This window comes from Apteryx mantelli, chromosome 15 (assembly GCF_036417845.1).
Source record: "Apteryx mantelli isolate bAptMan1 chromosome 15, bAptMan1.hap1, whole genome shotgun sequence".
Classification (NCBI taxonomy): Eukaryota; Metazoa; Chordata; class Aves; order Apterygiformes; family Apterygidae; genus Apteryx; species Apteryx mantelli.
In genome coordinates this window covers 10,511,637-10,528,258 of record NC_089992.1, presented here as the reverse complement: position 1 = coordinate 10,528,258, position 16,622 = coordinate 10,511,637, and the positions used below count along the sequence as shown (strand labels likewise).

General features: G+C 42.5%; 1 protein-coding gene across 1 annotated transcript in view; it reads right to left on the bottom strand.

Moving 5' to 3' along the window:
- LOC106497269 (inactive cell surface hyaluronidase CEMIP2-like) overlaps positions 1–16,622 on the bottom strand; it is a 56,043-nt gene that overhangs the window by 21,035 nt on the left and 18,386 nt on the right. The window contains exons 14-17 of the mRNA XM_067305790.1: positions 16,405–16,557; positions 14,119–14,296; positions 8,850–9,065; positions 196–404 (exon numbers count right to left, since the gene is read on the bottom strand). Coding sequence (XP_067161891.1) covers positions 196–404; positions 8,850–9,065; positions 14,119–14,296; positions 16,405–16,557 — 756 coding nt within the window. The remainder of the gene's footprint in view (positions 1–195; positions 405–8,849; positions 9,066–14,118; positions 14,297–16,404; positions 16,558–16,622) is intronic.

Here is a 16,622-nt window from a genome sequence, read left to right as displayed (position 1 = left end):
CACATCAAAACCACTGGAATAAAGTGAAAGCAGAGGCATCTCTTTGCATCAGTAAGTACCAGTCATTAACACCTTGCTTCAACGCTCTCAAAAATTGCTGACACATTTAAGAGCCTGGTTGCGGAGAAGCTGGAAAATCATTACAGCTCCAGCTCTGTTGAAAACCGAACATTTTCTGGCAAGATAGGGTGGTACCTGTTGAAGTTGATGGGGTACAGGATAACATCCTCAGGTGCTCTGCCGTCCCACCAGATGATATAAGCCTGCTCGAGCATGACGACTGGCTGGTACTGCTGGTATGGTACTCCTCGGTTCACGCCTTGCAGCCGCAAGGGATGGGAATGGTATGTCGCTCTGGCAATGGATAAGGTCAGATTCTCAGGGCGTCTGGCCTGAATATAAAGCTGAGGGTAAAAGAAAAATGACAAACATATCCATTAAACCTGCCAGGCTCAGCCATAACATGTGCATTTGATCATTGTTGCCTGTAAATGGCTTTTGCCAGCAAAGAGCTGAGAACATTTGGAAAGTTGCTGAAACATTTCCAGTTCAAATACAAAGGTAAAACAGAAATAGCATCTGCAGCCATTCGTAGGGACACCATGAGGTGAGATAGGAATTGTGCAGCACCATGAATATGCTCACTGTTCAAACTCTTAAGGGAGTTTGAAATATCACAAAGTAACTTCTTATTTATGAATTCAGATAACTGCACTCTAAAATGGGCTTATTCCATTGAAAATGAAGAAAACTCTTAATTGATTTCAACTGGCTTTGGATTCAGGTCCCGTAATCTAATGGAATCCACATCTCTGCTCTCAAATAGCAGACAAGGCTGAAATTTTGGGGGCTAAAACTTAATGGCTTGACTACATGCCCTGACAGGCTAAATAACGTTGCACATGCTTCAGTGGAGAGCTCTTCTGTACAGGGACCGGAAGATGCCCCTGGCATGGAAATCAATGCTACAACCAATTACAAAACTACACCCCAACTGTATGTTTTTCTCTGTCCTGTCATCACTCAAATGAAAGCCAATTCATGCGGAAATTGTTAGCTTTAGGGCTGAACATGTGATGTTCACCTGCCATGCCCCATATGAAATTCTAGTGCAGAAGGAGGATGCACAACCAGTCACATAAATCTGTTTTGGCATGCGGGGATGTAGCTTGTCATATTCCTGAAAGGTTTCAAATACACAGAGGAAAGCTGAGAACACCTATGATGCTGCTTCCTTCCCTCTCTTACATTCAAAGAGTGCTCTATGCACGAAGAACTTAAAAATCCAAATTAACTCAGAAATATCTATGTCTCTATATGGACATCTATCCAGCACAATTATTTTTAAACTCAATTTCTGTCTTTGAGGCAAGTCAAAATGGAGGCAGTAGTCTTTTAACATATTTTAATACCACGGGCAAGAATACAAGCAGAGCCAAGACTAGCAGAGGGGTGAGACACTGCCTACTGGGATATATGCGTTCTCATGTGAGTGTTTTCTGGACCTTGCTATGAGACCTTGGCCCTTCGCATCTCTGTAACTGCTTCTCTTCCTCATCTCGTCTGCTTAGATTGAAAGCTCTGCAGAACAGGCCATCTCTCGCTGTTTTATATATGGGCTTGTTTTAGTTGGGGTTTCTAGCAGCTATGTACTCATGACAATCACAGCTATCATGTCCTTAAAACACAAGAGGAACTGCTTTACCGACTCCAAATCACAGCCAAGAGGCGGGTGCTTGCCATGACATTTGGTTTGCCTTTTGGTGGACCACATGAGCCCAAAAGCGGCAGCCTCTTGCCGCTTTTTCCTTGGAATGTAACTCCTTGGCAACAGCAAATTAATTTGACAGAAGACAGAGGTGGGGTATCCAGCATGGGGGTTATTTAATTTGAAGTCTATTTATGGCATGATATTTTTGGAATTGTTTTAACTTAAGATCTAAAGCTGCAATATTCCTGCCTGGAAATTGCCAGTTTGGCTCCCAGTTCCAGTTTCATGCTCTAACAGAGGCGCTTGGTGCTCAGAAAAAGCCTGCACTTGAGCCTGTTCTTGGCTCTTGCTGAGTTTGGGCTCCTCAGCACCTATGAAAGGCAGGCCACTTCTGCCTAATCCCTGCCTGGCCCCTGAATCCATTCAAGTTGAAAATCTGGGCTGCAGGTCAAAAAAATTGTCCAAAAGTGGTCGTAAAAGTTTCTTGGATATTTATTTAATCCATTCCTCCTTTTATACCAGTGCAAATCTTTAATGATGAAACACTGCTCTGAGTAATATCTATAGATCCTTTGAGATTAATGCTTATCCCAGAATTGTATCAAACACCAGATTTTCTTCATGGCCAAAAACTATTGATCAAGTAATTTGCCCCAGTCTCTGAGTAGCAGCTCATTTGCTCATTCTTCGTGACTCAGGAAAGAACAAATTACTTTTACCATCTGATAAAAGACCTTTTTATCTATGAACCCAAAGAGGAAAACCTATTTTCCCTGAAAATTCAAATGATGATCGGAAAGTCAGTTTATGTGCAATGCAATAAACCACATTTCAACCTCATTTGCCCCCCCCCCCCCAGCCGGTGTAGCACTGAGGTCAGAACAGGTGATCAGAAAGGTCCTTTCTGATATGGAAGCCCATGAATGCATTAATCATTCTCAATCAAAACAACATTTTTATGGCAAAGAACAGTTCAAATGATATCTGATACTGCAAAATAATGCCCCACTTGTGTCTTTCTGGATAAAAGACAACAGTTTCTGCCCTGTCACAGTAAACTTCAATGTTATTTCCTTCAAATATGTGTCACAGAATGTTAAAGGTAGCAGCTTCAGTGCACTTATTAGAAAATTAAAAGCAACAATAATAAAAGAAACCAAGAAACTACAGAAACACATTCAAGGCGACCCAAAAGTTCCTAAATTCGAGAGTACCAAGAACAAAAGGTTCCTATATACTTTAAGGTACTTGACTGTGTTAAAAAAAAAAAAAGAAAAGAAACACTATGCATAGCCTACATTGCTTACTACAGCTACTGTTGCTGGGTTCAGTAAAGTACTGGAAGAGCTTGCCGTATGCTACAACAGTAAGACGACAAAGAACATGTGTCAGGTGTCTGTTGGTAATATTTTCTCAGGTGCCTAAGGACCCAGTCACAGGCCTGACATAAAAGGTAATAGTGACAGCTGGTTTTAGAACACGACAGGAATTACTAGAACAAGAAAAACTGTCATTTTTGTGGCTTGCTAGAAATATTTGTAAACTGACTTTGTCTCTTGTGATGGCCAATGAGTGAAAGTCTTACAGAACTGCAAGCCACCAGGGATATAGTTTTCAGTCCTGTAGAAAAACAGTACTATACCTGCTGGATCTTTCAAAATGTTTATCACTAAAGGAGATGACAGTGGGTAAATGCCCTGATCCAGAAATCCAGATCCGAATCCTAGGCGGAGCATCACTAAGTCAACAGGACTCTGCACAGGAGTTCCTTTCACATTGCTTGGCTGCGTTGTTGGCTGTCAAAGTGGGGCAAAAGATCTCAGAAATGAGAAGCTCAGAACATCAAGACGTTTCCTGCAGCTACTGACCTCAGCTCAACTCCCTGCTGTGATGCCAACTAATGTCTGTTCTAATACTGGGTTTGTGTTACCCTTTTGAGACTACAATCAAGACCACCAGATTACTTTAGAAAAATCCCAGAGGCATCATCCACCAAAGGCTACTTTTAATTCCCAACAACCTGAGTGAAATAAAAAGAAACCTTGAGCTCCACTGGCCCAAGGTAGATGAAGCATCAGTCACCATCCCTGCATATTGTTCTTAGGAAGTCACAACATGGCCTCTTTCTTCCTCAGTCTTTCACTCTGTCACACCTTTGCTCACTTGAACTGATCTTGGAGAACTTTATCGCTTTCCTTCCTTGCATCTACATTTGCAGGGGCAAACACTGGTGAATAGGAGCAAAAAGGAGTGTAACAAGAGAATTTTGTTCTAGGATAAAAATCCAGTCTTCCTAGTAACATCTGATTTTTCATTAGATCTACCAAATTATTTAAGAGAAGAAAGTGGGTAATAAAGATACTCTAAAATATGAGAAGTGGTGACAGTTTAATGTAGTAGGAGAAGAAGAGCTAGTTAAAATGTTATAAAATGTGATCCTACTACTTGCCTGGATGGTTTAATGGACATAGTTGTCATTTTAGCTGCTTAACACTTCATGCTGGAAAGATGTGTCAGATTTCCCTCTGCTTACATGGCAATTTTCCCAAGTAGATTGTGAAACTGAGAAGATAAGTTCTTTTACAATTCATATGGGATTTGCTATCCAACTAGGTAGTGAATATGAAGATAAGCAACATGCAAAGTACTGGAACAGAAAGTCTTGGTTTCTGAGAGACTGCTTGCTTGCTTTCTAGTTTCTTTAACATTGCTTGGCTGCTCTGTTGGCTGTCAAAGTGGGGCAAAAGATCTTAAAAATAAGAAGCTCAAAATACACGTTCTGCTCTTCTGGTTGTTTGACTGGTCAAGATAGGCTTATTTCCCAGGACAACAATTTTTTCTCTATGAGGTTTCCAAATGAAGACCTTAAAATTCCTTCAGAAAGAAAAAACATGTTTTTCTTTCTGTAAGACATGCTGGGATCAGTTCTGGCCCTAAAAACAACAGCATCTTTTCTGATGTCAGCAGAACTACCTTGAATTTCTACTGGTGTGCATCAGAGACCAAAAGTGGACCTCTTTGTCCACATACGGACAGTATCAGCAGAAATATATCCTGCAGACCTTTCCTTCTCCCCAGCCTGTGAGGTGCTGACACTCCTCTAGCACCATGGATTACAGGTGCACGTGCAGTTTTGCCCGTGCTTGGAAAAGCCAACTTGCCCTAGCACAGCTAGGTATGTCCTGCATCTCTTGCTCGCTTTCCACGTAGAAACATCAGTGTCCAAACTGGCTAAGCAGGCACTGAACATGCAAGTGGATGCCAGCTGAAGGTACATAACTTAGCACAGAGAAGATGCAGGATCAGTGCAATCGCAAACACCCACCGCAGAAACAGCATTAACAGAAATGGAACAATTTCTGTTTTAGCCGTCTGCAGGAAGGTAGTGATCAAGTGGAGTGAACTGGTGAAAAATCAACAACCTTGCCTTAAATTATTTTATAGTAGCTAGGCATCCATTTTTCTTTAATTCAGAACTTACACTAATTGAGCTATGCGTCAGTCTCTTATGAATATCTAACATCATCTTTTTATGCTTATTTAAGAAAATAGCACGTACCACCCAAAACACTGCCTATTTTAATAAAGTATCAAAAAAGAGAAGTTGCACAGCCTCTTCTGACAAATTGCTGCAAAGTCAGTGAGGAAGCAGTAATTCTGCAGCTTCCACTGTCCAGTGGGAGCCAAGGCACTTGTCTTTGGATTTATATAAAAATCAGGCATTGTTTAAGAACCTAATTTACATTTTCTGCAGTAACAGAGGCATTGAGGAGTCTCCAGTTCCGTGCCTTGGGAAACCTCACCCACCTACATGGAGATAATTACGGGATGGGCCGCTCCCTACATTTTTCTTTTATTACAGGCCTTTGCAGCAGCTGAATGGCAGGTTGACAGGGCACCTAGGACAGGATTTCAGCGCATGCCGACAGAGGCTGTGTGAGTCATCGAGACTTGCCAGAAGATGTGGTGCTGCCAGCTCCTGTGATTTCCTTGTGAGTCTCACTCTATTTGATGTTCTTCCTTAAAGCCTCGCTGTATTTATATTGCAACACGACTGTTTCAGTGGTCATTAAAAAGAAAGGGGCTGGCCCTGTTTTGACAGCACAAACCCTACAGACTCCAAAATGAAAAAGGGAGGACAACAAAGACCTGACATTTATTACTTGTGTAAAACTCATGATTTCAAGCTGATCCCAGAAGTCTTTGCCAGTAGCGAAAAGCTGGCAACCCGGGCGCTGCAGCACGGGGCACTTCCCAGGGCTCCCTGACGAAGGGAACTCAGGGAAAGTGCTCAGGGAAGGCGACAGGATGCGGCTTGGGGACAGCGAGGAGTGAGGGACACAAACCAGGAGGTGGGACACCACGAGGAGGTGGGAGCGCGAGCACGAGCTGTCAGATTGAAAAACCCCGAGGAAAGCCTGCCGGCAGGAGTTTGCAGAGCTAGAAGTGCTGCCCAAGGAAAAGGCTTTCCCAAGACTTTTCCTTTCCTAGGCAAACTAAATCCAGGAAAATAAGAGCAAGAGAAATGAATGAGAGAACACAGGCAGGAAGGAATTCACTGAACTCTAGGCACTTTGCTCCAAAAGGATTTGGCTGCAGCACTAGCTGAAGGACTTGGAGCTCATTTTTCCGTGCCAGGTAGCCCATCCCTAGTCTAAGCATCTTGGGCCCAGCTCAGCAGCAATATGAGAGTCACTGTTTCCTTGAAGGGAAAGGGCATTTTCACCTGCTTGCACTAGGGAAGAATAAAAGTTCTTGTCTAGCACTGCTACACGAAAAGGGAAAGAAAAATATGTCTTGTAATAGAGCTGCTAAGATCAAAGTAAATCATCTTTCTCCATAATTGGATTCTCTCTTTTAGGCTTTTGGTCTGAAATATGATACTCAGAATTTAGCACACAAACAAATCATCAGTTTGTCAAAATGCTGAGAATCAGGGTTATGCTCAACTACTCCAACAATTATACCCTGCAAATTAAATCAAATCCTGCTGCACAGGACAAATTTAATCTACATTGCATGCATATACGTTTCCCTACCCAAACCCATAAAGCGAACCATTTAATCTGAACTTTGCTCTCCCTGCTGAATGTTGATTAGATGAAAAGCGCTGGTAAGTAACGGATCCCAGAGAAGCTAATGTTTATACTTGCCTAAACTTAGCCAAGGAAATTTTCTATGGTGGAAAAACTGCCTCACCACCTAAAGTGCCATAAGTGGGAGGGTAAAAATAGAAATAAAAATATAAATGCCTACTTATTTACAATTCTGAATTTAACCGTTAGGTTGCCAGAGCACAGAGTATTATTTCTCTAGAGACACGGAGTAAAATGTAGGTGCCAAGCACAAAACCCTCAGTTTAGTGGGGTGGTTTCATAGGTGCCCAGTCCTGTTTCCGCCTGTCAATAGTAAAACAGGGGACACAAGTCCAGTATCTAGAGACTTAAAATATCAGTTCCTGCTCTCTGCTGTGCAATTAAAGCAAATGCATAGAAACACATTAGCTGGATATGAGTGCATATATTATGAATGCATAGAGGTCTCAAAGACAAATAAATTCCTAAAAGTTTCATGCAGAAAAGTGCCTTGGAGAAAAAGGAGCAGAGTGCTGTGAGTGATGGCCTGAGGGGATGCTCGAGGCACAAGTCCACACATCACTACACATCAGAGAAGCCACGGAAAAAGAGCCTTCAGGAATCCTCCGATGTGGAAAAAACATCAGTCTAAGTTTGCAACCCATCGCCAGACATAACTTGAGGCAATCAGGTTCTGTTAATCCCTATGCTCACAGAACTGCTTGTGAAAAAGTGAAACCTGACAGTCCGCTCCTCTCAGGGGTCAATTTCAACACTACTCTGTCTTTGATGACTTCAGGGTGGGTTTTATTCCGTGCTATCTTATCCTACTGATGTCTGGGTAATGATTACTGACTCCTGATGAGATACAAGTTTGCAGTGTGCTGCCAAATGCACAGAAGAATCTTAAAAAGAAAAAAGACAAAGAAGAAAAGAAAAACAGAAAAAGCACCGGCTGTATCTAATGAACTCTGATCTTATTTTAAGATTACTCCATAATCCATTCTTGCCTTTCAGACCCAGCAGTTCACCCCATCACACTCTTCACTGAATGGTGAAGGGCTGTTCTTGGGGGTAGGGAGAACATCATGTCCCTTTCAAAAGCTGTATCTCCTGGGGGCTCCCAGGACATGCTCTCCAATCACAGTTCACGTGGTGCTGGGGGCACCTGCCATACACAGTCTTAAAATTCAGCTTCTTCAACAGAAGGATGAAGGAGGGCTGGCAAGATTTCCAAGGAACTGGAGTTTTGAAACACCTGCCACCTTTCTGTGTAAATGCACGAATAACCTTTAGAAGTAGAGGAGCAAGGAGAGCTGCCTGCAGTCTCTCCCAGGTGACTAAGGGAGATGTGAAGAATTGCATATTTACAGCATGCTCTATCTCACACACAGAAATCCTGTGGAAATCTAAGCAGCAATATGATGAACCACAGTTTGATTTTGAGGTCATATTCCCCTCAATTTACTATTCCATTCTTTCACAGCCCTTTTTACCAAAATGTTGACATATCAACTAAGGCCTCTAACTCACATGTGCTGCAGAAAACTGCTGAGACCACCCTGCCCTAGACTGACCTGTCCCTCAGCCAACAGTTTCTGGAGGGGAAGCAAAACTCAATGCAAGTTTGTGTCTCAACCACCCCATTTCATCAGCTGGGACATAGGGGATGTGTCAGGGGAGTAACATCTTCCATTACTGAAAATAGGGTCAACAGTTATCCACCAGACCCCCAAGACAGAGTGGACGGATTGAAAACAAGGACTAGAAAACCTCCAAACTTCTCCTCAACTGGATTTCAACTTGCAACCTCTTGGGGAAAATGGGAAGTGAAGGGCTTCTTGCAGCCATGGGTTTCTGGAAGCTGCAAAGTAGGGGCTTTACTGACTCCTTGGAGATAGGCCGATAACACCAAGAAGAGTAAAATTATACCCAATTCATGATTCAACTCTCTCTTATCTGATGCAATGTTGAATAGGTTGCACTCCAGCACCTCTCACCAGCATGTGAGAACATCCACTCCCTGACATGCACTAATGTTGCCTGCAGCCTCCCCACGTTACCTGGGCAAATTTCCCGGTACATATCATCCCGTTCCACCGGGGCACAGTGAGACATCCGGGGTGACGAAGCAAGTAGTTGTCTGCTCTGCCTACAAAAGTGTCTGGGTAACCTGTCACGGAGCCATCCAGATCATGGAAGATAGACATTTTGTCACCATCATTATCGTTGTTTCCAAACCACTGGCCTGATCTGCCAAAAAACACTTTCAGTCCAACCTAGCAGAAGAGAAGAAGAGGAGAAATTATTGGTTAGCTCTAAATGAGTACTTGGATTTGCAGTGTCTTCAGAGACAAGTCAGTGATACATCTATAACTAGAAAGCCCTGTTGTTTCAGTAAGGCATACTTTTGCCTCTTCTATTTAGAAACATTTCTGATGATACTGGTTTTCCCCCTTATTTCTTAATCCCAGGAAATATTTTCACAAAAATTAGATTTTTGGTTCTTCGAAATGCACCTGCACAACCATTATTCCTTGAAATCACACAGTAATAAATTGTGCTGTGTCAAAAAGAACAGGATGACTCAAAGAGTAGGGAAGTACTGGAAGGTTATGAAATTTACTGAGTAGTAGTCACCCTCTCTCGCAGTTGTGTTTCAAGAGAGAAAAAATACTAGCTATATGGTGAATTTTCTTGCATATTTTCAATGGCTGTCCTAAGTGGCTCTGTAAGCGCCATTTTGTTCTAATTTGCTCCTCCTAAACCTTATAAAACTCAGTATTTGACAGCAATTCTCAGAACTGGCTCTTGTGCACATTCTACCATATCCTCTGAAGAATTTTTTTTTAGAAAAGAGAAATAACAGGAAACAACATTATCCTTATTATGCATAGCTGTGTTTTCAAAATTGTTCAGTAGCTAAGGGAAATAATCTGTCCTGATATGAAAATACAGCAAAACAGGGAAACTGCAGACGTTCAGCAAAAAAAAGGTGTGAAATATCTGAATGTCCATTCAGCTAAGCTATTACAGTGCATGATGATTAAGATCTGAGGTACTCAAGACAATAAGTACTCCAGGTCAAGTACTCTGAATGAATCCTTCAGCAATATGTATTTAAGGAGACAGCATAAATAGTGGCCCGATCATGCAGACCCAAAGGAATGTAACTCATTCCACCTAATTCCATTGATTTTATTTGGACTGTGCACATGAGTAAGAATTAGAGTCAGGAGGATTAGGCTGCAAGTTTACTAAGGGTTTTAACGGCTTTACTTTCACAATACTAAATAGAACAGCTTAGGAGAATAGTAAGATCCTTGTTACTCTTACTTAGACGGAAAGTCCCATTGGCTTAAAACGAATGACCATTGTAGCAAGAACTACTTGCAGAATAAAAATAGTCAGAAATTTAACTGTTCTGTTAAGTTTTTATTACTTTAAAACTAAATTAGACCCTAGAACCATTTTTCTGCCACCTCCTTGTCTATGTACTAGTCTCATAAACAAACAGCTGAAGCAGTCTCATTTAAAGGAGATTCAAACATATGGAAATTTAATGTGTATTTTTGAGTGTTTCAAACCCTTTTCCTACTGCACTGCAGGATTTTTTTGCCCAAAGGGTTATTTGGCAAAGAAGGAAGATCCCCAATTTTTTTTTTCATTTATAGAAGAGGAAATATTAGCAAAACACACGCTGTGCTGCAGCTCCAATCTCCATTATAAATACTTGGTGACAGTGCACTTCTGGGGTTGAACATGAAAGTGGGAAGAGAATAAACTCAGCTGTACTTCCAAACAAAGTAAGGTACACTCTGTACAGCTTACATTTAATTAAACCATTCAGTGTTCCCATTCAGGAGCAAACAGTTTGGGTGCTAACACCTTAATCTGATTTCTAACATTCTCCTCTAAAAAGTCTGAAAGTCAGAAAGGAAATGGAAATGTTAAAGAGCAACGCCACTTGCTTTATAAATCTGAGGGTAACCTTACTTTTGTAAGCTGAGGCATACAGTGGGCATTGAACTTGCAGTTACAGTTATGGCAACATACTCCTTTCTAAGCAAACACCCACAGACAGAGAAAAGACTCAGCTTAGCAGGTACACCCATTTGTGGCTCGAAATGAGATAAAACAGAGTACAGAGATGGGTCACCTCTTGCTATCACACTACTATTCAGATACCTAATTCTCCCAAGGTGCGGACTTCCTGTGAGTGACATGGTATAAAGGAGATGTGGACCTTGCCTGAAGCATGGCAGTGGCACCTGATGGATGATGGTTACGGGAGGACGTAACCTTCTAGAGAGGAATGTAGTAACTAAACCTCTCCAAAGGCAACAGCCTAACACACCTGCAGAAGAGTCCCAAGGACTGCAGGGGAAATCAGTAACTTCTCTTTAGATTAAAAATTCATAGTGTACTGTAAAATATCATAGCAACTCACAGCTTTTTCTAAAACTCAAGTGGCGGCCCAAGCTGCCAATGCAAGCTGTGTTGTTGTATCACTGTAATCATTTTAAGGAAACCATTTTTAACAAGTTTGAATCTTCCTCTACTTTATAACCAGCAAACTCTGCATGCGTTAACATGGCTTTTACTTTGATTGAGTGATGTAAGCCCTGATCCTGCAAGTCCCCTTTGGTCAGGAGTCTCTCTCATCCAAAGATGCCACTGTGCTGGCACAGCTAGGACTAAAATAGGCTTGAATCCATCCTAAACTCCTGACTGCAAGGCAGAAAAGGAAAAAAAAAAAAAAAAAAAAAAGCAAAAGGGACTATTAAAAATGGATGTAAATTAGGACAGTTTGTGAGGTCTTCAGCACCTGCTGGAGGTGGGCTCGTTCACTGGAGTCCAAAAAGTGACATAACGATCTCTTGCTCCTCTCCTCACTCTACAGGAGCCATGCAGCAAAAAGATAGAGGGATTAATGGGGTGCTATTTTATGACAAAATAGAGGGATTAAAGGGTGGCTCTTTAACGACTAAATAGATAAATGTCAGATCTTCTTAAGAAACGCTGCACAATGTCTTGTTTGGGCATGGTTCATGCCCAAACATGGTTCTGAGCAGGGGCCATCTCCTCTGAGCTCTCCAAGTCCCATGGACTGACAGCAGACAGATATACAGGAGACCACAACCATCAGTCATGCCCTCATCTGGATGAAGACCATTACTGCTGCCATTGCTTTGAAATAACCTTTAAGGAGCATCTGAATTAAAAAAAAGCCTAGCAATAATGATGTTATTGATAAGCAAAGAAACATCTTCATACGTGAGATGTAGGTTTGTCAACAGAAAGGCAGTTAGAATACTTTATGCGGGATATAATGCTTAGTTCTTTTGTTCTACCTGACTGTTTATTTTTATGCGGGTGTTAAGCAAGACCTGACTGGATTTATTATTTTGTTGTCTAAGCAATCAGCCAATTAGTCTGAATAATTATACAATTATTCCTTCTGCATGACTAACAGTTTTATTATGACTATACAGCTTGCAGTAATGGTTAATTTATTCTCGAAAACAACTGTAAAATGATTGTCCTTTAGGGAATGAGTACTAAGTTACCCTTTAAAAAGTAATAAAATGAAGCCTGGAGATGGAAAATTAATTAAAACAGTCTACATGCTCTGTCTTAACTAGTCAAAGACATATTGTCCCATATAGCAATTAGCAACAAAACAATAAACTAACCATAGTCCTTCAAGTCTGAAATCAGATTTAGCACATCTGGGTTCAATCCAGATAAAATAGAATCAAAGTGAAAAATGCTGGGATGCAGGTGGTTATAAGCATAAATGGCTTTTAAGCTGGCAAAATACCAACTTCAGAAATGGACACATTTGTTGGAAATATATATACAAGAAATAATTATTTGGATAATGTCATTATTTTTTATAATAGACTGAAGCTGTATTATTTTAATTTACTTTACAGAAGCTTTTAGTAAGTCTTCTGATCATATTTACCTTGAAAACCTCAGATTTATAGGTGTTGCAGTATTAAACTCTCTCTTAGACAAAATATGCTGGGATATTTAATAGGCTCATTGGCCTCAAATGGTGCAACTGCATTTTCAACTATTCCATAGGTAATTATCCCCTTTGCTAATGTGCACAAATACAATCTCTCTGAAACCATTCTGTTGCAAAGAGTCCTACAGTCATTATTGGATGAAAATGTCCACTCTCTTCAGATCCACTGAAGGATCCAGTTTTTTCATTTTACATTTTTCTCTAAGCACCCCCTTCCTGTCCCATGTTGATTGTCTCATTCATGTTCCCCACAATCGTCTTGTAACCTTTTCCCCATGGAGGACATAAAAACGGTACAGCAGATTAGCCCTTATTCTCTTTCTAATGTTCCTTACACTGCCTAAGATAACTAAGGTCTCTTTACCGAAATGCACGGGGACTGTATTTTCCTTAAAGGAGCAGTCAAGTGACTGCAATCAATACCACCTTTGCATAAAAGACCTTCCTGTTGTTGGTCAAAAGTGTAACAGAGTAGGGACAGACAAATTGACTGCTTGCCAGAAGTAGTGATATTGGTCAGTTCCAGAGCAATGGAAATTTTCCTTAAGATAAAGCCAAACCTCAAGCCAAAGTTACTAGAGTTCATGGACTTCCTAACAAGCATGGACCTTGTTTCAGGAAAGCTAAGCAGAGGTTGTGATCCCTGGGAGTAAGCCAGGTGGAATCTATCATTTCCCAGGCCAAGTGTCCAGGGACATGATACCTGCATGAATCCCGGACAAGGACTGGAATTGCTCAGCATCCTACGGCTCCTGCCAAGGCACATATAAAGAGCCCCATTCTGCTGTCATTTCTCAAGAAAAGTCCCTGTTGTGCTCAGCAGAAATTCCACTGCTGACCCCGGAATGTGGGCCATGGCTTTGTTTCTACTTGCATTTGCTTATTTCTTTATGAGAATTGTACTGCAGCTCACTGACACCTGGCATTTCGTTCGTGCCCTTCTCAAACCCCGAGGCCAGGTCCTCGGCACATATAAGCGGGCAACGCCTCACCAGCTAAGGCTGCTGCTCTGGATGCTCTGGTTACAAGGTGAAATCTTCCTCTCCTGCAGATTTTTTCCTGTATGTCCTCCCAGGCATGAGATACCTCTGTATCAGTATTTCCCAATTTTTACTGGCTTACAAATAACCCTCGTTATAAAAAAAGAAAGTGTTGCCAAATGAATCAATGGTATGCACCAATGTAACACACACCACAGCCTGGAAATTCCCACTCTAGAATAAATCTCTCACCACCTATAAAAACTTTGAAAACTTGCACATCTAACAGCACGTATTCCTGCTTTTCTTACTTACACTTCTCTCCATCAGGATCTGTGACACATTATTCTGGGGGCTTATCTGCCAGGAGTTTTTCATGAAGAACCCAATGGCGCTTGAGTATCTGTCAGCAGTCGGGGTGAACTTCTTGAAAGTGCATTTTGCCATCCTGACAGGCCCATCATAAATCTGGAATCCACGAATAGGGAATGTCCTGTGAGATTTAAAACAACCCACAAATCTGTATTAAAAAGCTTGGGCAAAGTCTGAGTCCTCTCCCCAAAGAACAGAAAGGTATTAACAAGAGCTAAAACTCTTTTTCCTTCTGAAACTGGGATCTGGATGCTCATCACACAATTAATGAAAGGTAAAATTCTGCTGAATGTCCTCCACAGGACAAAAGGCCTAAAAAAATGACCCATACACCCAGCTTATGGCTTGTCAGCTGGGGTAAAGCAGTTCAAAGCTGTCATCCCTTGCCTCTGGGGACTCACTGCTATGAGGAAACCCCTACGGGTATGGACTGTGTTGGATCCTCCTGTCGGGTTTCCTGTTCCAGGGTAGACGGGTTTCTCAGGAAAACGTAAGTGCGATTGAGAAAGCAGTATCAGTCACTCCCTGGAGGCCAGAATGGCTCCTTGGAAATAACTCCCGGGTCATGCAGCACAGCGTCTCCTCTCCCTACCAGCTACGTTGTGCGGGAGATCCCCAGGATCTACTGCACAGAAAGCCGATTCCTTCAGCACCGGCATACAGATGCACTGTCAAGTTGGCAGAATTGAAGGAGAAACCACTGGAGTCGCAGGTAAGTACTTGTCTCTTTCGTGTTCGGTTTTGAGAAGGTACAGGGTTTTGTTTGGCCCCGCACTGCTCGATTAAAGGGCAGCCGACTTCGATTTCATAGCCTGTAACGAAGTGACCAGCAGAGAGCTGGAAGGGCAGGGCTCTACCCACCCGTTGGCAGAGACAGCTGGGGTGTTCAGACGTAAGGGCCACAAAGCAGACAACACGAACCTGCAAAGGGCTCCACGGGGTCTCTCTGGTCTGTGGATAATGGAGGCCCAGATTTCTCCTAACCCCCTGTCTTTTTCCTTACCATTTGGCTCTAGGGACTCAGAAATACTTTGCCCATTGAAAACAGCAGTGTTTCTGCTTGCTCTCTTGTTTGTTGCTTCTGCCAGCAAAGTGACTTTGATTTCTGGCGTGGTGAGCCCAGTAGCAGGGACTGGTACCGCCTCCATATCCCATTTAGCACCGTGGCGTGTGGAGAGAACGAATATCAGACGTTCTATCATATTCCTTCTTTTCCAAGAGTACGTTGCTTAACAAATACTGCAGATGATTAAAGGCTGATTAAACTGCAGAGGAGCTGTCTTGTAATTGCAATTAAAACACCACCACCAGTAATAGCTGAGGATTGCTCTGATTGTTCCTGCTGCCTCACCCAGGTTCCCATTCCTATGTCAGTTATGGCTGAGACAAGCACAGTGAAGGCTCTGTGCAAGACGTGTCTGCTGAGTCCTGCTTATTGTTTAACTTAACATTCCTCACGAGAGGGTTTAATGATTGATGAACATCACCAAGAACATACGTTAGGTTAGAATTTAGGCTCGAGAAAGCCTGGCTTACTCTGGGAGCGTGGGTAGGTGCAGCCGTTGCTGAAGAGGAAGCTGTGCTACCATCAAAACAGAAAATAATTTTGAAAGCGGGATGAGATGCAAAATAAAGAGATCTTTCCCCTCTGTCAAGCTGGCCCTGTTTGCCCAGCTACCCTGGCAGGAAGAGCGGAAAGCAGTACAGCACCATCGTGCATGTACGGACTTTCGCCCGGGCATTTCTGCGCATGTCTGCGTAGGGAGGCTGCGATTCTCCATGGAGGCTGCAGGTAAGACGTGCGAGCAGCCTTCCTCGCCTTTCCCCCTCCAGCCCAGCCGGGACTTGCACAGCTTTCCCTGTGATGCTGGCTGGCACGTCCAGGCACCGTTTGTGTTTCCAACACAGTGAACGGGAACTGGCCCCATCGGCTCAGACGCTGTGTGTTACCGAAGCACTAAGGAAAAGCAATCTGGTATCTCTCAGATTCTCTAATCTACTCTCCAGTGACCAATAAATTAAGCAGAAAATTAAAACAAACACATTCAGTTGTGGAAGCTCTCAAACTGTTGGCCTGAAGGAGGAGTTTCTTCGGACGCTTATTACTTCTGGCCTGTACAATAATTTAAACACCCGGTATAGATTACTCTTTGCTAGTCACATTAATTCCTGAGGCTTTTATTCTAGCTTCTGCTAATGCCAGGAAGAAGTGGCAGATAAATAACTTACTGGTTTCTGGGCAGGGTTCTGTATTGTCCGTTTGCCCCTCTTCCCCAGTAGCTGTTTTGGCCTCCCCGGGAGCCACGGTTGCTGCTTTCTCCAACAAAAATGGAGCGTGAAACCTCCAGGCTGGAGCCGTCATCTGTTGGGAAAGTTCCATCGCTACAATCACACAAAGAAATACAAGATAACTATGCAGCGCAGTGCGAGGGATGAATTGATGCTTT